Here is a 20,467-nt window from a genome sequence, read left to right on the forward strand (position 1 = left end):
ACGGACCACACTTTGAGAAGCACTGATTATAATGCATTATAGTAATTAAGCTGTAATCTCTTAATACTAAAACACCACTGAATATTGTAACATATTTTATATTTTAATATGGTGCACATTTTTCTTTATATAAATAGTTTTATATAATTGTATTGTTTTTATTGCACATTTTTCTTTAAGTTTTCATCTTGTCTATTTTATTATTTTACATGAACTCTTGATGTTTATATAAATATTAGATCTCTTATTGCACATTGTTATTTTATATATTTAAATATTTTTTATTATATTCTACAATAGAGCCAACGTCAATAGTTTAATAGATAAAGTATCCATGTGATGTTATCAAATGATTTAATTCAAATACAGGTTTTAGGACTGGGCAGCAATCGGCTTCTATTGAGTATGAAATATACTCTTTTACCATTTATCATCCATTTCTCTAATAATTGGAGCTCCTCTCTGTCACTTGGCTCACGTCTCACATCATATGACAGGACCTACTGTATAAGCAGCGCTTCCCTTGTGGCCCCTCACAAATACAGGTTTTAGGACTGGGCAGCAAACGGCTCGTTAGCAACGTTTAGAAAAGTTTCCGGCTCTCTCTCTCTCTCTCTCTGTCTCTGTCTCTGTCTCTGTCTCTGTCTCTGTCTCTGTCTCCTGTCTCTCTCTCCTCTCTCCTCTCTCTCTCTCTCTCTCTCTCTCTCTCTCTCTCTCTCTCTCGGTTCCTCCGGCTCATTAGCAACGTTTAGAAAAGTTTCCGGCTCATTTGGCTCTTGGCTCTTGCGTTGACATTAAGCGGTGTGATGAGCAGCTGAAACCCCGCGGCGGACATGACACCTCCGTCTCTGTCAGGTCAGGACTCTCAACTCAGCCACCTGTTCTCTTCTTCTTCCTCTCCTATGTCAGCGAGGAGCGATAATGGTGGTTTTCCTACAGGGGGTTTAAATGATGACAAAACGTCAGAGTGCAATTTAGACGGACAGCATGTGATACAGTTTTGGATATTTAAAGGTCCCCTATTATACTGTTTTATACAGAGAATCTTTGTTCCTGAAACGTTCAGAGTCTCTTTACACAGGAGGGGACACATGTTGATGTAGAAGAGACATGAAGAAGAGGGGACACATGTTGATGAAGAGGAGGGGACACATGTTGATGAAGAAGAGACATGAAGAGGAGGGGACACATGTTGATGAAGAAGAGACATGAAGAAGAGGGGACACATGTTGATGTAGAAGAGACATGAAGAAGAGGGGACACATGTTGATGTAGAAGAGACATGAAGAAGAGGGGACACATGTTGATGTGAAAGAGACATGAAGAAGAGGGGACACATGTTGATGTAGAAGAGACATGAAGAAGAGGGGACACATGTTGATGTAGAAGAGACATGAAGAAGAGGGGACACATGTTGATGAAGAGGGGACACATGTTGATGTAGAAGAGACACGAAGAAGAGGGGACACATGTTGATGTAGAAGAGACATGAAGAAGAGGGGACACATGTTGATATAGAAGAGACATGAAGAAGAGGGGACACATGTTGATGTAGAAGAGACATGAAGAAGAGGATTTTGCATAATAGGTGACCTTTAACTAATCATCTCTCTCTCTCCTCAGACGTAGACCAGCATGCCGTTGGTGAAGAGGAACATCGAGCCCCGGCACCTCTGCCGCGGGGCGTTGCCTGACGGGGTGACCAGTGAGCTGGAGTGTGTGACCAACAGCACTCTGGCAGCCATCATCAAACAGCTGGGCAGCCTCAGTGAGTATCAGTGTAACACACACAGGGGGCTCAGTGAAATATCTGAAATCACAATATGGACGAAGCAATATTCATATCGCAGGAAGCACAATATTTTTTGAATGTGTTCCATTTTAGTTAAGTATTGTCGAGTCATCATTTTAATATATCTTTTAATGAAAATGAGAATAACGATGCAAAATGTATCAGTCAAAATAAATGCTATTTGTGTTCAGCCCTAAACTTATGAATGAATTTCCTTTATCTTGAATGACTAGATTTTGTAACATTGTCTACTAACCTGACTTCATCTTGGAGAATACTACATATGCTTAAATACGAAAGCCTCCTGTCCACACTAGCATTTCAAACTCATCTCAGTACACCTCCAAGTTGAGTTGCAGAGCACACACTTGTGCCAGACGAGCGATTATCCAGTGAAACACAGGTCCTGTTTAAATTAGATTAACAGTCGGCATCTAAATGAAATTCAGCGACAGCTCTGAGAGATGCGCTGCCTCGACTCCATCTGCCATCTCATTGGTTTAGAGGCAGAGAGATGTGTGCATGTTTATATGTGTGTGCATTTCATTAGGCTTGGAGGTGGCTGTGTTATTGAGGATGGCTTCTCAGTACATACATTAAAATATTTGTAATGCTGTCACACACACAACAGACATCCATCTCGGTGCATTTCAATCATCTCCTGTTTAATCTGAATATGTTTGGACAGTTTTCTAACTGTAACTCAATGAAAAGGGATGTCTTGCGGCTTTCACACCAGCGCTTTTCCCTTTCTAGCTCCGAGCTAGAGCTTTTCTGGTTCAGCTCCGGTTTCCCTTTTCTGCTCCCGCTCTGTTCACACCGCCCAGCACCCGACTGGTGCTGCCGCTGCTGCGTCATGACGTCACCGTTTACATCGCTGATTTGCTCCCCAACGGCATTACGGCGCTCACAACAACAACAACAACTGCGTCGGGTCGATGATCGTGTTGCTTTTAATCACACGAAACCAGATTCAATTAAATAACGACTTCTCCTTATACTTTGCTCCAGAGTGCCGTGGTTCATTATTTATTAATGTGTTTCTGCGGCATTTACCGACCGCTGCAGTGTTGGCTGCTCTTCCACGGGAGTTTATTCTCCTCCGTTAGCTCCCGGTTAGCTCACACTGCTGCGGCCGCTCTAAAGTATTCACTGTCCGACTCACACAAGCAGCTGATACATATCCCCAGTTCCCCTTAGCCTAAGTGAATGTGTGTCAGTCTGAATTGACGCTGTTTGGTATCACAACGCTGTTATGAAAGTTTCTCTGGTATAAAATGGGTGATGTTAGCATAGCAACCGAAGCTAAACTGACTACTTGCTATTGCTATCCTATTGTGGCATAAACCGTTTTCTACAGGCACGTTTTACCGGCGTATTTTTATTATGATTCTACTTGTGATAGTCGGACACGACAACCTGTGCAGCCCATGTATTGATTCCATCCGATAGCTGCTATAATACAAAACAACACGTCTGCCTCTCCCCACAATGATCAATAACAGTGAACGGATGGTCAAAGTAAGGTACAAATAAACAGAATCACACGAAGCCTGGTTAGTGTTGCCTGACTTTATAAAGTGTGTTTATTAAGCACTACTGCTTGTAGGCAGGCATGACAGTCGACCCATGTTCAGGGGAGGAGGGTTTAGTTTCCTGCACGCCTCGACGTAAGAGAAACGTAAGCGACGCCACCTCTTAGTTCCGAAGCTCTTGCCTCTAGACCGACAATTTTTTGGAGCTGGAAGTGAACCGGATTCCGAAGCTAAGAGCCGGCGCCGCTGCGGTGTGAACAGGAAAAACCGGCGCTTTTCAGCTCCAGCTCCGAGCCGGAGCTGAAAAAGCGCTGGTGTAAAAGGGGCATTATAGTCATTTCTGTTAGTCCCATTAAACCGTAATGCCTGCTGCATAATTAAAGACATTCCCAGTGACTGAACCCCCAGAATGCAATATTGTATACTATTTTAAATGTAATTGTATATGTGTGTCTGTGTTTCCGTCCAGGTCGCCATGCAGAAGACATTTTCGGAGAGCTGTTCAACGAGGCCAACAGCTTCTACCTGAGGATGAGCAGCCTGCAGGAGAGGGTGGACCAGCTGGCCGTGAAGGTGACGCAGCTCGACTCCACCGTGGAGGAGGGTGAGGACCAGAGTTTTAATTAGTGATGTTCGCCAACCATCCGATTCTTTTGAGCGTCTTTTTGGTACGAACCAAGGGAACCGAGTCGTACTTGGTGAGAGCCGTTCTTTTTATCGTTGGTTCGCTGCCTGCCATAAATCCACTCGCCTTCACAGGAACTTGCTTTCTGAATGCACATTAGCCGTAGATGATGACGGCATAACGCATGCTGCTTGAGGAGTAGTCTGGCTGAGAGATGTAGCAAGTTATACATTTTCTGTGAGTAAAAGTAGATTTCTGGCAATACAGTCAATCATTATCCTGGTGATTCTTTCGCTGATAAACCTATTGTTTGTAGCCTTTATTTAACCAGGTGAAAGCCCCTTGAGATCAAAAGATCTCTTTTTCAAGGGTGACCTGCAGAATTAACCCCGCCCCCTTTTTTGAACGGCTCTCGGAAAAGAATGGAGCCATAAGATCCGGCTCCCTTCAAAGAGCCATAATTCCCATCACTGGTTTTAATTAGTAATAAAGAAAGCTCATCACGTCGTGTGTGTGTGTGTGTGTGTGTGTGTGTGTGTGTGTGTGTGTGTGTGTGTGTGTGTGTGTGTGTGTGTGTGTGTGTGTGTGTGTGTGTGTGTGTGTGTGTGTGTGTGTGTGTGTGTGTGTGTGTGTGTGTGTGTGTGTGTGTGTGTGTGTGTGTGTGTGTGTGTGTGTGTGTGTGTGTGTGTGTGTGTGTGTGTGTGTGTGTGTGTGTGTGTGTGTGTGTGTGTGTGTGTGTGTGTGTGTGTGTGTGTGTGTGTGTGTGTGTGTGTGTGTGTGTGTGTGTGTCCTTTAAATGTCTTGTGCCTGAGGATTGTTGTGTGTGTCAACTTTGTTTCACGTCTGTCTCCTTTATCACTATCTCCATTTCAATTTGTGTGTGGGTTTGAGTACTACTGAGTGTTTAGTGAACAGAAAAACACACACTCATATGTCGCTCAGTGTGTGTGTGAGCCATGATCGCTATCTCCATCATTAAGCATCTCACTATCTCTGAAGGTCAATTATTTTAATGCAGTAATACACACACACACACAGACTGTGATGATCCACTCACCACTCACAGAAGGATTTCAGAGCAGAGTACGGTGGGCAGGGGTGGCCAACCAGTCAGAGGTTAAGAGCCACATTTTTTCTCTGTTACTGCAAAGAGCCACATCAAACACACAGTCACTGATACCGCTTGTTTCAGTTTTTTGTTTTCTGGAGACAAGATTTCAACCACGTCACTGATGCATTTTTGTGGCATTGGGATATATATTTTTTAAATCCTCTGGAGCAGAGAGGAGCTGTGGATTATTGTTATTGATTAATGCATCAGTGTTTTTAGGGTCAAAAACACTAAACCCACAACTTAAACTGAAAGCGTTTATTTAATAAAAGAGCACATGTTCAATGTGAAAAGTGACAGTAGTCATAGATTATTTGCAATTTGGTGCTACATATACACCTTGAATTTCAGGGGGGGCGCGGGGCTCCGTTGGCGGGGCGCAGCGCCCCTCCAAGACAATGGTAGGGGAAACACTTGATAGTGTTTAATCAACGATAGGTTTCCCTAAATACTTCCAAATTTCGCTTCTGGCGTCTTTTTTGTCAACAAGCCGAGGCGCAGCGGCAGTTGCACTCCCACTTGCAACCATGCTTCTCGTTTTCTCAAATGCTCTTGCAGCTAGCGCGTGCATGAGAGAGGGGAGGCACTTAGAGCGTGCTTGAGAGGGGAGGGACTTAGAGCGTGCTTGAGAGGGGCGGGACTGCAGGCACGGCTGCAGTGCAGGGAGTGGAAGCAGAGCGCTGAACACACGGCTCTTATTGAAACGGCGCTTTCTCACCGGAGTACTTTCCCCCGTCATTCTTAAAGTACCGATACTAATGAAACGGAGGAATCGTAACGTTTTTAACGGCAGAGTATCGCGGTATACCTTTCAAGTATCGTTACACCGTGCAACACTAGTCAGGACAGAGTCAGTGTCTCTCCCCCAAACTCACACATAAAATTCGATATGAACTGAAGAGCCGCATGAAACTAGGCAAAGAGCCGCATGCGGCTCGAGAGCCGCGGTTTGGCCACCCCTGCCCTAGAGGCTCAAAATCAACTTAAAAGGGAGATATGAGAAACCTCAAAGCTTAGTGCTTTTCCCTCTTTCTCTTTTATATATTATTTCTTCCTTATCCATCTCCCCAATTGTCTCCTTTCTTCACCCTCTCTGACTACTTCCAGTTCTCTTGTTATCATCCTCACGTCTCCCTCTGTCCTTCCTTTCATCCTTACTTCGTCTAATTATCCTCCATCTTTTTGTATAATGATTCCTTCTCTCTTATATCTCTTTTTCTCCCAAACCATCTCCTACTCTTTCTCTTCTTCCTTTCCTGCCTCCTTCCAGTACTTCTTTAAATCTCGTTCCCTTTTTGCTTTCTTTAAATCACTCCTTTTTTGACTTCCAATCTCTCTCCCCCACTTGTAATCTCCTCTTGCCTCCATGTCTTTCCTCCCTCTCTCTCCCCCCTCCTTATTAATATTGCCGAGTCATTCTGCAGCGCGGCGCCTCAGACAGAGCTTCAGAGGAAGCTGCACAGACGGCGATGAAAAGGAAAAGCTCAGCAGTCCTCAGCCCTATTCTCCTCTCCCACTCCTCATCTCCTCCGTTCATTACCACGCTTCTTCTTCCTCCTACGCACAAGCAATTTGTCCATCCCCCACACATTCACTACCACTTCTTTCTCTGCCTTCTCCTTCCTCCCTTCTTTCTGTGATTCTTCAAGCTAGCAGGCAAATGAAACCGTGAATGAGTGAGGGAAGGATGGAAGAAAGAAATGAAGGCAGGAAGGAAGGAATGGTGAATGAAATGAAAGACGAAAAAGAGACGGTGAAAGGGTCTAGGAAGAAGGAAAGGGTTGTAAAGTTACACCTGAAAGAGGAAATGATGGAAGGAAGAGAAGAAAATGACAAAGGAAGGAGGAGAGAAAGGAAGGAAAAGTAACAAGGAAAGGGAAGGACAATAAATATCTCAAGTCTTTCCTGACTTATGATTTGCGCCTAAAAAGCGTTTTTTCATTTTTTTTGCATTTAAAATGTGAAAAAAATGCCATTTAAAAAAATATATAATAAATATGAATGGCTGTTTATGCACGAAATGTGAAATCGTTATTGAACAAGTAGTAAAAGGTCTCTTTAAAAGCACATCACATATAGTGTAGGGAAGTTAGACCATATTAGCTTCAGAGATCCACTCTTATCTCTCTGGTTGTTGATTTGAATCGCTTCTGTTCAAAAACACACCTTCACGTGAACTCCACTCACGGGAAAGGAATGATGCGTCGCACACAACGACACCCCCACTAACAGAGCATCTGTTGGAAACTGATATTCATTCATCCAACACGCTGCCTTCTACTTCCTGTATTGTGCTGCACCTCCTCCCAGACGTTGAAATGATTATTAAAGCAACCACGTACATGTTAAAGTCAGACGTTGTGATACATTCATCTGGTTATTAGCAGTAACACAACATGTTAGAATGAGATGGAAGAGAGACGGAGGACACGAAGTGAGAGGTGATAGAGTGTGTGTGTGTGTGGGGGGGGTGAGCTAGAGGACTCTTTGAAGATGTGTGTGAATGAAAGTTGCATTAGCTGCTAGTTTTGTGGATTATTAATTTGGCTGCAGGGACGGAAGCTTAGGAAGGAATGATCAAACGGCGAGCAGACAGGAGTGTGTGCTGACTGCAGAAACACACACACACACACACACACACACAGAGATCAAACAGCCAATCGCTCGCTTGTTTTTTAGGAATTCGCCGTCAGAGGTTAGTCCTAACATCCTCCTTTTTTCCTGACGCTGTTAATAACTGCGTTCATCACACACACACACAGATACACACAGATACACACACACACAGATACACACACACCCAGTTCATATGTCAAGTAAATCAGTGGTAGCAAACATATGTCACACTGACACACTATAAGTGTGTGTGTGTGTGTGTGTGTGTGTGTGTGTGTGTGTGTGTGTGTGTGTGTGTGTGTGTGTGTGTGTGTGTGTGTGTGTGTGTGTGTGTGTGTGTGTGTGTGTGTGTGTGTGTGTGTGTGTGTGTGTGTGTGTGTGTGTGTGTGTGTGTGTGTGTGTGTGTGTGTGTGTGTGTGTGTGTGTGTGTGTGGTGTGTGTGTGTTGTGTGTGTGTGTGGGTGTGTGTGTGGTGTGTGTGTGTGTGTGTGTGTGTGTGTGTGTGTGTGTGTGTGTGTGTGTGTGTGTTGTGTGTGTGTGTGTGTGTGTGTGTGTGTGTGTGTGTGGGGTTAAGGGATTGACACACATGTCTTTTCTATCTCACACATGCTATCTCTCTTCTATGTAGACAAATCCAATTATCACCTAGTTCCAAATGAACACTTAAATTAATTACATGCAAGAAAATGTGTTTACTAAAAAAACACATGCTATATTATTCACACACCTCTTGTTACTGCTGCTGTGTGTGTTAAGCTGGTGCAACAAGCTCTGACACTAATCTGCCCCTGCTGTCCCATTATCGCCTGTGTATTTGGTCATATAGTGTGTATGCTGTCTGTGTGTGTGTGTTGTTATTATAAGGATTTACAGGCACATACAGGGGTTTTTATTTCCTGTTTCCTCCTATTATTGTGGGAGAAACCTGAACCATCCTTTTATATAATTATGATTAGAGCATACAATTCATTCAATATCTGTATTAAAGGAGACGTTGATGTTAAGTGGGCCCCAGGACTAGTCATTTCTGTCATGAAATGTCCTCATTTTCTGTCAGAACTCGTAGTTTTTTATCGCCTGTTCTTCTGCTCCTGTAAGCAATTTCCCACATTCCCAGAATGCCTTTCAAAAAATCCATAAACACATAAATCTCCAGGTCCAAGGCTCGACAGTGTGATATTCCTAGACTGCACTTTTGCATTTAAGCTGGCACCCAAGAGTGTGTGACTAAATTGTTCAAATCTAATTTCCTATTTTTGCTTTTTCACAAAGAATGATGTGCTCAAATATTCAATAGGTAGATAAAACAAGATGTACTTTATTTTTCTGCATCGACAAAATAACTGTTTTCCTGCATTTTTCATTTCATAAATTTAATTTCCCTACTACCTGCTGAATGTCCAGGATGTTGGTAAATATCAACATTACAGCCACTGAACATAACGTAAATCATTATTTGACATCTGTTATACCCTGCATGGAAGTTTTAATTGTATTTAATCTCAAACTGTCTATGCGGTGGGATAACACTTTAAATCTAAGTAGCCCTGGATGATATGTGCACCAACAACAGATCGTTCATTCCCATAAATCCTGACTTGATCAGAGGGCAGCGCTGCACATCCAGGATTAAGCTGCTAATCCGACGAGTTATAAAAAAACAGCTGTTTTCAGGGATTATTTCACAAATGCTGTGTCAATGATACGCAGAAAACAAATCTGCCTTTTGTTCGACCTCACTGTCTCGTTGTTTACTTGATCTCAAAGGTCCCCTATTACACTGTTTTTCATCAATATATTACAGGTCTCAGATATATCCAGAACCTGTCTCTGATTGGCTGAAACACCAAACAGATCATTGCAGCATTACCCATAATCCCCTCTGTTTCAGCCCTGTTTCCAAAGTGCTGATTCTCTGTCTGTTACTTTAGATGAAAATAAGGAGCCCCTCCCCACGCCCCTCTGAGAGACATTTGGTTACAAAGAACTCAATTGGTGCTACTAGGAGGAGATTCAATGGTGATAAGGGGGGGGGGGGGCGGTTACCCTTGGTTGGTGATTGGCTAATGGTTACACAAGACAAAACATCGTTATGACATCATAAAGTGGCCAAAATCTGATCAGCTCATTTTCAGACAGGTTTTTATAGAAATGGATCAAAAAGAGAGAGAATCTTTGTTCCTGAAACTTTCAGAGTCTCTTTCCACAGAGGGGACACATGTTGATGAAGAAGAGACATGAAGAAGAGGGGACACATGTTGATGTAGAAGAGACATGAAGAAGAGGGGACACATGTTGATGTAGAAGAGACATGAAGAAGAGGGGACACATGTTGATGTAGAAGAGACATGAAGAAGAGGGGACACATGTAGAAGAGACATGAAGAAGAGGGGACACATGTTGATGTAGAAGAGACATGAAGAAGAGGGGACACATGTTGATGTAGAAGAGACATGAAGAAGAGGGGACACATGTTGATGTAGAAGAGACATGAAGAAGAGGGGACACATGTTGATGAAGAAGAGACATGAAGAAGAGGGGACACATGTTGATGTAGAAGAGACATGAAGAAGAGGGGACACATGTAGAAGAGACATGAAGAAGAGGGGGACACATGTGATGTAGAAGAGACATGAAGAAGAGGGGACACATGTTGATGTAGAAGAGACATGAATGAAGAGGGGACACATGTTGATGTAGAAGAGACATGAAGAAGAGGGGACACATGTTGATGTAGAAGAGACATGGAGAAGAGGGGACAACATGTTGATGTAGAAGAGACATGAAGAAGAGGGGACACATGTTGATGTAGAAGAGACATGAAGAAGAGGGAACACATGTTGATGTAGAAGAGACATGAAGAAGAGGGGACACATGTTGATGTAGAAGAGACATGAAGAAGAGGGGACACATGTTGATGTAGAAGAGACATGAAGAAGAGGGGACACATGTTGATGTAGAGGAGACATGAAGAAGTGCATAATAGGTGACCTTTAAATCTCTCTCTCTTTCCGCTCCTCCCAGTCTCCCTGCAGGACATCAACATGAGGAAGGCCTTTAAGAGCAGCACCATCCAGGACCAGCAGGTGGTCTCCAGGTCCTCCGTCTCCAACCCCGTGGTGGAGATGTACCATCGCTGCGACAAACCCCCCCCACTCAACATCCTCAGCTCCTACAGGTAATAATACGTAGGATCTTTATAGCGCTTTTCCTAATGCTCAAAGTCGCTTTAACGCAGTCAGTGAGCCGAACACATGATCTCCCTTGAGGCTTTACACACAGCATCCTAATGTTATTGACTACGTAAGATAATTATTATATAAAACATGTTTGATATTCATGTTCTTTATTCGTTTAAGAAATATTGAGGTGTGAACGATCAACGATGAAATATTCAGCAGAAACCTGTCGATGAGAACAAGCTAATCAGGAAGCGTCAACTTGTACCTTGCTAAAGCTAACATGCTAGTTATCCATGCTAATGAGCCGAGCTAATGTTAACTATGACGAAAATTGTAAGACCTACATTGCTCCCACTTCATTTTAGGTTATTTTGAATTGCGATTGATGCTCCATCTTCATAAATGACTACATTAATAATAATGTAAGTTACTTAGTTGTCTGGGTTCATCACAATCTATGATGTGAATTAGCTACCATGCTAATGTAGCACTTAGCCTATCGAATGCCTTGACTATAATTCAAAATTGGAAAACTCTTTTAAAACTTGCCCCACATTTTGAAAATCGTAAAAGTAGTACATGTAGTATTTTATCTTACATTTTTTTTATCAAATAAGGTTTTATTTCTCCTGCTCCATTTTCTTTCCATCTTACGTCATGCCGCTCCTTGTTTTCAACCCACTTTGTCCCCCTTTCTCTACAGGGACGACAAGAAGGACGCCTTGAAGTTCTACACCGACCCCTCGTACTTCTTCATCCTGTGGAAGGAGAAGATGCTGCAGGCCACCGAGGACAAGCGCAAGGAGAAGAGGCGACAGAAGGTGTGTGTGCGGTTGTGTGTACGACTGTGTGTACGACTGTGTGTATACATCAGTGTGTGTGTGGAGGTCATGTGTGTTTGTGAGTGCATGTTGGAGAAAAGTTGTCCCAAATGTGTATGTCATTAAACACATGCTACAGGCTGGATTTGTGATTGTGACAAAATGTTAAATGTCAATATGTCTGTTTAATGTAATGCTGCTCACGTGTTTATGTTCCCTCCTTTTCAACCTGGAAACTGAATAAAATCTCCCACAAAGATGGAGGATCTACTCCTTCCTTCTTCTTCTTCTTTCTCTAATGTATAGAGTTCTCTGGCCTCAAAGACCCCCCCCCCCCCTCTCTCCCTCCTCAGTCTAAGCTTCTTTCTCTCCCATGTTTCCATAGGGCTGTCCGGCCCACCCTGACAGGCCCCATTCCAGACAGGCCCCACCCAGGAGCCCCCTGTCCATCTCTGTAAGACAACCCAGACCCTTAACCCCTAAACCCCTAAACCCCCCCCCATGCACCCCTGCACCCTCACACACATCACACACTCACTTTTATAGAGGAATTTGGGTAAGAAACGGGCAGGAAAATATAAATGTAAGCTCAAAAATAGCCATTGTTTGCATTTCAGTACTAAGGTGTGTGTGTGTGTGTGTGTGTGTGTGTGTGTGTGTGTGTGTGTGTGTGTGTGTGTGTGTGTGTGTGTGTGTGTGTGTGTGTGTGTGTGTGTGTGTGTGTGTGTGTGTGTGTGTGTGTGTGTGTGTGTGTGTGTGTGTGTGTGTGTGTGTGTGTGTGTGTGTGTGTGTGTGTGTGTGTGTGTGTGTGTGTGTGTGTGTGTGTGTGTGTGTGTGTGTGTGTGTGTGTGTGTGTGTGTGTGTGTGTGTGTGTGTGTGTGTGTGTGTGTGTGTGTGTGTGTGTGTGTGTGTGTGTGTGTGTGTGTGTGTGTGTGTGGAAAGAGCTGGTGACAGGGTCCTTCCTCTGACCCACACTGATCAATAATCAATAACTAACTTTCTCTCCGTCTGTCTGCCTCGTCTCTCCTGCAGGAGCAGCAGAAGCAGGTGGAGGACCCCAGCAGAGAGGTGAAGAAGGTCAGTGATGACACACACACACACACTCTGACACTACCTGTAGACTGCCTTTCCTAATCTTTAAGAGCATGTTGCAGTGGAAAATAATGTGTGTGTCAGCTCCATGCTTCAGACTCACTCTTGAATGTAATGTCTTCTCTCTTGACCCATGCTTCACCTTTCCACTAAGTTTCATACAAATCTGGTCTATAGTTTTTCTGTTATGTGGCTGACAAACACAAAATGACAACCAGACCCAAAACAAGATCTCCTTGGAATGAAAAAAACATGTTTAAAAATGCACTTTTCAACCTCTTATTGAATATTACCTTAGTTTCGTGTTTGAAAAACTCATGACTGCAGCAATTACAGGTTAAAATCATGTGTTCAGGCATTTGGACCAAAGAAATAGCTTCTTGAAATCTGTGTAATAGAATAGAAGAGAGGAGACCTTTGCCAGCATGGAGATCACTCTTAAACCATCCTTAATAAAAGCTTATTAAATCAATGTATTCAATTAAATACGATGAGACACTCGGTGCCTGTTAGTGGAGTAAGTGGAGACCACAGTTAAAAGGATACAGCAGCACACTTAACCACAAGATGTCATCATCACTTACATTATTCATTCCTGTCTTATTCTTCCAGTGAGAAATATTTACCTTTCCCGCCTTTTTTTGTGACTCTCTTCAGGTGCGTAAGGCTCGTAACCGCCGTCAGGAGTGGAACGTCCTGGCCTACGACAAAGAGTTCAGACCAGACGCCCGCCTCACCCCCTCCCCCTACCACGGCATGTCCTCAGAGGGGTCCCTGTCCCCTGATAGCAGGTACACACACACACACACACACACACTGAAACAGAAACACACAAACAGAAGATTGTGGACTGGGAATACATAAACACTCATGGGACAGACATATTATTGGGGTTTAACGGTGACGTTTTCTGCATTGGAATTGTAACCAATCTTCATCCACTTAGTTTTTTCTCAGAATTAAAATGCTATAAATAGTCTACAGGTATTTGTATAAAATACTTCTCACAATGACACACATTAAAGGTGGGGTAGGTAATTCACATTCAGAAACACTTTTTGTTATATTCCATGGAATGCTCTTAACATCCCGATAGCAATGAATATATTAAATACTTTGACAATAAATACATTAAAAAAATGTCATCAGTGGAAGCCGTGGCGCTGTAAAAAGCACGACCAATCATTTTAGCCGGCCGGCTAAAGTAACTGGATGGCCTACCTGCCTGTCAGCCTTCCATCTGTGCTACAAACTTATCTCGTGCCCTCATTGCTCATGTGCGCGTCCGTGTGTGTTGGAGGAGGGGCTCTGGAAGGAAGTCTGAAGGAAGGGGAAGATTTTTTCCGGTTGCGTACTTTCAAATTCTAGCGCACTCGAGCTGGTTTCTCCGTTCTTACCTACCCTACCTTTAAAGCACCTCCCTGTGATGGAGGTGAAATCAGACGTGCTGTACTCTGGAAGGCTCTTTGCTGCCCCCTGCTGGAGATGGTTATTAAGAGCATGTGGGTTTATTGAATTGGTTGGATCACTGCAGTGGCTAAATGGGGAATAAACTGGGAGTAAAGTAACAGTGTAGAATAAAAAGTAATTGTAATAAATGATCAAAGACAGACCGTAAATAAGCACCTCTTCTCTCCCCAGGTCGATGACCTCTGACTCCTTCCCAGCGTCCCCCTCCCACCCCTCGAGCCAGGTCCCGAGCACCGTGCACCCCCCCGACCACGGCCGGGAGCACCTCAGTGCCGCGGCCCAGACTCAGTCTCTGGACCGGATCCTGCGGCCCCCCAGCGGGCCCCCCGGGGCCGGAGGAGCGGCCGCACCGGGGCGCCACGCCGCCTCTCTGGGCCGAACGCCTTCAGGAGCTCAGCCCGGAGGAGAACCGGCTGTTAACGGGCCGAGGCAGCCGTCCGTTAAAGAGTACCGGGCCGGGCACGGGTACGTTTTATTGATGCTAATACCCACTGTACATTTTACATTTATATTCAATTTAATATTGAATAATCCATTTCTTGCCCAATATCCTGCATTGTATTTGTTACTGGACATTTGTATTTCCACATGTACATATATTCTTTAACTTTTTAATGCTATTCTATTATGCTGTTAATCTTTTTTTCTTTGTATATCTGGTTTAGGGAACGGTAGGTTCTAAACTTATTATTTACAGATCTGTAGATAGAAACTCCTTATTTAGGAAGCATAAAATCATTTTGAAAAGATGTTTAGGGAACGGTAGATATCATACCTCCTAAGGGGACCCAGATATCAAATTCCTTTTTTAAGGGCCCTTACTTTTTAAGAGTTCCTATTCATATGTTGATGTTTTTTGCCTTAGTTGCCCATTCTGTCACCATTATCCCCTTATATCCACATTTAACCACCCTTTTTAAAAATGTATTATACATACATAATATGTAATATACACATATTATATATAAATATATATATATACATATTTATATATATATATATATATATATATATATATATATATATATATATATATATATATATATATACATATATATACATACACATATTAATAATACATATTTTATCCACCCTTTAACGAGCGAGGAACCATATTTGGTAACTTCCGCACACACCAAACATGGCGTCCCCCCCGCGACTCAGTGAGGTCGAGAAGCATGTGGTTTTCTCCCAGCCAATCAGCGAAGATCACTCTACACCACAGAGCGCGCCATTGGGGAATTTGACCAATCAGCAGAGGCCTGAAACGGGTTAGGGTTAACCTAATAGTGCCCTATAAAGGGTTAATCACCTCATACCTGTTTCTTCTTCTCTCTCTCCCCCCCTACAGTGGTCAGCCCTCCACCATCCCAGAGTACTACATCCCCCCGGCCCCTCCCCCTCCCCCCCTCACCATCCCCTCGGCTCAGACGGCCTTCGACTCTGCGGCGGCTGTTCCTCCCTCTGCCGTCCCCCCCTCCTCCTCCACCCTGTCCCGCCCTTACTCCCCCTCCCCTCCTCCTCCCCCGGCCAACTACGTGCCCTCCCCCTCCCACCCCCCCTCGGGCGCCCCCCCGGCCGCCCCCCCTCCCCCCCCACCAGGGGTCCCGACCGGGTACCACGCTCACCCGTCATCGGGGGACGCGGCCAGGAAGGCCACCGCCTTGCTGGGGATGATCCCGATGAGCGACGCCCGCTCAGACCTGCTGGCTGCCATCCGTAGAGGTGAGAGGGGGGGTTCAAGAGGGTGTTCAAGGTCAAAGAGTTAGGGGGTTCAAGGTCAAAGAGTAAGGGTGTTCAAGAGGGTGTTCAAGGTCAAAGAGTTAGGGTGTTCAAGAGTTAGGGTGTTCAAGGTTAAAGAGTTAGGGTGTTCAAGGTTAAAGAGTTAGGGTGTTCAAGATGTCTCCACAGCCAAGTGCAAGTACTCAAACTGAAGAGAGCTTTTATGCAGTTACAATATATACATGCTTAGTCATGAGATAACTGACCCATGACCCTATCAGAGTACAGTAGACCCATGTTCAGACCAATGATCAGATCACTGTGTGGTCACATGACACCTTGTGACTGATCACCTTCCTGAGTGCTGAGACCTACTGTCTCTCGACATGTAAGGCTTACAAAATGGTATTATTTATATGTTAAATATAACATCATAGCATTCCATTTTCTCATAATCATCATTTCCATTACAAGGTCAAGGAGAAGTTCGGATTTAATACTTAATGAATATGTTGCTGCTAGACCTTTTTAAGTATTAGACATGTTAAATCACTATTTTTAAACTAGAACTATTTTTATATATGAATTACCTATTTTATGAGTGTTCAAGAGATTAATGTATTTGGTTGCATGGTCCTTGTTGAAATAAATACATAATAATTAAGGTCAAAGGTCAAGGAGAAGTTCAGATTTAACACTTCAAACCCCCACCCCCCCCCCCCCCCAGGCATCCAGCTGAGGAAGGTGCAGGAGCAGCGAGAGCAGGAGGCCAAGAGGGAGCCGGTCGGAAACGACGTGGCGACCATCTTGTCGCGCCGCATCGCCGTGGAGTACAGCGAGTCCGACGACGACTCCGAGCTCGACGAGAACGAGTGGTCTGACTAATAAAGTTTTGAATAAAGGGAGACGGAGGGGGGGGGGATCACTGGGAGTAAAAATGGGGGTGAAACATTGAGACACTGAGGTGGTAATGACGGGGGTTTGGTGATTGTTCATCATCAACATTCAATCATACATTCTTACAGCAACAGGTTGAAGACGTATATTCTGCCTCCCCCCCCACCCCACTCATTTCTAACCACTAACACTCAGCCGTGACAAACAATCCTCTCCCTCGCTACGTATTCGAGTGGTAATTATTAAAAGTATTCCAGGTTGTGAGCCTGTATTATGTGAAGGAGGGCCCCCCAGTGAGGAGGGGGGGGGCGCTGTGTTTACAAAGCACATGGTATAGCACAAGCAAAACGAATTATAGTGCAATCTTAACTTATCTGCCAAATGCTGAGAAGAAGGAATTTGTGGCGGGAAAATCAGGGAAAGAATAGAAGGGTACGAAACATACGCACTCTTTAAGAGGAAACAATGACGTTTGGCTTTTTGATCGTTTTAACCAACTTGAGATGATGAATCGGCGCCTAAATCTTCTTTTTGTAATAAACGCTGCTATGTGGGTTGAGCGTGTAGCTTTAACTATCTCCATCATGACATGTTTTTATTATTTATTGTTAAAATACAGGTTAGCCATCAGCCAAACACTGTTGGCTCTTGATTTGACTCTAAATTGTTCATAATATGTTCATATAAATGAATTTACAGTAAGAAAGACAAGGAATACAATTAATATAAAGAGAGAAAAATAAACATTCAGAATCAGGTTTATTACCGGGTACGTTTACACACTCTCGTTAATCGCTCAAAGGTCCAATCTGTATGTTTTATTCACAGGTTAACTTCAATGAAATGTAATCACATTTGGAGTTCCTTATACATTTAAAACACAGACTTGTTTATTTACACAAACCTCAAACTGCATCAGAAAACATTAATAATTTAGGTGCAATCTCCAGACCTTGCGTATTCAATTTTGGTAGCTGGGCAACAAGTCTGTTTACAATATTGTGAAGCTGACCGTTGAGCGGCCCGACCAAGCAAGGAGGCAGAGGCAGAACGTCCAAAATACAACCCGGTGTGGGCATTTATTAAGTCAGGAACATGACACAGCCTCAATCTCGCTGTTCACGTGAGCACAGTCACAAGGATCTCACACCCCAAACAAACAGGGAACACAGAGCCTAAGTACCCACACTAATGAACCCAACAAGACACAGGTGAGGGGGGAGGACACAACACAGGGCACCAGGTGCACACAATCAACAGCAACAGACATGGGGAAAGGGAACACTTTTCAAAATAAAACACATGTGCAATATACAAAGCCCGAAGCCGTCAGTCCACAGTGACGAAGCCATCTTCGTCACAAATATTGTTTGTGGTTTTTTTATGGCTTGTTTATTGTGTGTTTACGTCCTAATGTATACATTTTAAACAGGCAGTCCACAAGGACCAAGATGTCTTTTTCAAGACTGGTGCACAGGAAATCAAATAATATATAATATTAGGGAAAAAGTCGAATTTAAAATCTTGAGAAAATGTACCTTTTTGTAACTCATTCCCATCGTGATTAGCGTTATATTTAAAACTCAATGATCTGAATTTATAATAACATGACATGCACAATATAGAAATATGGGATAATGTTTATCTTGTTTTATTTCTGGTAAAGCGATTAAAAAGCCAATCTCTCATAAAGTCAGTGTGATCCCTAAAACCTTAATCATTGTGACATACAGTACAGTAGTTCCCTTATTGTGTAATAGCTGAAAAGTTCATGTTTTTTTTTGGGAAACCAGCGCCACCAGCTTTTGTTGAATCTCATTCATCTTCCATCGAACAACAAAGCGAGCGAGTTTACGCCATTCGTATTATTTGTACCACTCATGACATTTCAGGCAGTGACAGTGTGCTGTGGTATTGGTCTTTATATATAAACGCTTCCACACGTTAACCACACACCGGAGTCGCCCTCACAAAGCTTTGTCATCCTGAGCTGGGGTCAAAGGTCACGCCTCCATACGACCCCCGCTCACTTTGTGAACGCAGACTATAAATACTAAGTGTAAGAGACTTGCAACAGTAATATATTATCTATTCTCTTTTCAGTATAGGTTTGGCTAATCCTCCGTATGAGCTGATTGGACTGTAGTGTTTTTATATAACGTGGTTTTTCGTTTGACAATGTGCTGCAGTGAGTTGTTCACTTTGGTTTCTTTTTTGGGGTTTTTTCTACTCCAGGCTGTAGTCGAGGTACACGAAAAAACTATTAAACGCAAATCAGAGAAGCATTTCCTACCGGATACTGCTTTTAATCTATTCTCGAGCCTTAAAATCCCTAAAAAAAACAGGATTAAAACATCATTTTATGCTAGATTTGCGCACTTCTTAATATTACATTATTTTAAATGTTCCTATCCAGAAGTGATAGATTTGTAATGTATTGTTTGGCAATGAAGCATTTGGGGTTTTCTTGAACCATGAGACACAATTGCCTCTTTTTAAATGTCCTCTCAAACTGTTTCTATTTATATAATTTAAGATATAGTTTCTATTTGTCCTTTTATGATAATCTGGGCAATTGTGAGAAGCAAGTCCTTCTAAAAAGCTTAATTATACATAAATATAAGCACTTAAACTCAAAAACAGCTAAATAACTACAGTAAAATGTGTAGTTACTTCCTGTCTCACATTGAAAAATAGAGGCAGGGAAATTGCTGTTAAAAGTTTGGCACGATTTTAACCTGAAACGAAGGATATCTTTTGACCTTTAAGGCACCAAATAGAAAAGTAGCTAAACCAATCAGAGGCGTCCAACATGAATCCAGACACTGACAGCATATTTGGTCGGTGGGATCGGGGCTTTTCCAGGTTTGTTTTAGTAAAGAAGTTAATATTTGTTGTTGTGTATATAAATACATGCTCGTTACAGAACGTCTCGCTGTCGAAGAACTCAAACTGGCTTAAAAACTGGACATTTGATGGACGTGTTGTTGATGGTGGTTCTCCCTGATTGTTTGGTCAAGTATTTATGGGTATTATTATTCAAGCGTAAAAGCACATGGGCCAAATGTACCCAAGATGTGAAGCAAGAGTCATGGATACAACTTCCTCTGCCCGAGCAATGAAGCACTTATTGGTCTCTTTATATCCTTCAAATATAAAGACTAAAAACCTTAAAACACTAGCTCTTTTTTTCTATAATTGGAAATACCTGCCAACCAAATCAGTCTAAACTTTGCCCGAGTTTTAAATCAACCTCTCGTATCTATGGCGACTGGCTTGTGGGAATACTCCATTATGTGTTGAAAATGTGACAAATGAAATCATGTTGAATAGACTTTTTGGCGAAGCAGCCTGGAAAGTAAAAAAAAAATCCATTTGGGGTAATATAACATAGACAATGGAACAAAATGAAACTGTATTGCACACTAAAACCAACTGTAAGCAAGTATGCATGTAACTATAGACAATAAATGGTGAACAAAACTGTTATCCTGTCTTTTTTCAACAGTTAATGACATTTCTTTGTTTTGATTTTGTATTTTAGGTTGATTTGCCATACAAATGAATTCTGTATTTTCTCGCTTGTGTTGAACAATCATCGTTGT

General features: G+C 42.9%; 1 protein-coding gene across 1 annotated transcript in view; it reads left to right on the top strand.

Annotated features, from left to right (window-relative positions):
* Window positions 1-20,345, top strand: part of LOC117541521 (wiskott-Aldrich syndrome protein family member 3-like) — a 36,393-nt gene extending 16,048 nt beyond the window's left edge. Inside the window, exons 2-11 of the mRNA XM_034208704.1 lie at window positions 1,624-1,768; window positions 3,797-3,931; window positions 10,703-10,856; window positions 11,564-11,681; window positions 12,067-12,135; window positions 12,714-12,758; window positions 13,431-13,564; window positions 14,415-14,708; window positions 15,595-15,968; window positions 16,693-20,345. Of these exons, the coding sequence (XP_034064595.1) occupies window positions 1,636-1,768; window positions 3,797-3,931; window positions 10,703-10,856; window positions 11,564-11,681; window positions 12,067-12,135; window positions 12,714-12,758; window positions 13,431-13,564; window positions 14,415-14,708; window positions 15,595-15,968; window positions 16,693-16,850 (1,614 nt within the window). The 5' untranslated portion in view covers window positions 1,624-1,635 and the 3' untranslated portion in view covers window positions 16,851-20,345. The remainder of the gene's footprint in view (window positions 1-1,623; window positions 1,769-3,796; window positions 3,932-10,702; window positions 10,857-11,563; window positions 11,682-12,066; window positions 12,136-12,713; window positions 12,759-13,430; window positions 13,565-14,414; window positions 14,709-15,594; window positions 15,969-16,692) is intronic.
* The last annotated feature ends 122 nt before the right edge of the window (window positions 20,346-20,467 follow it).

The sequence above is a fragment of the Gymnodraco acuticeps genome, unplaced genomic scaffold (genome assembly GCF_902827175.1).
Source record: "Gymnodraco acuticeps unplaced genomic scaffold, fGymAcu1.1, whole genome shotgun sequence".
Taxonomy (NCBI): Eukaryota; Metazoa; Chordata; class Actinopteri; order Perciformes; family Bathydraconidae; genus Gymnodraco; species Gymnodraco acuticeps.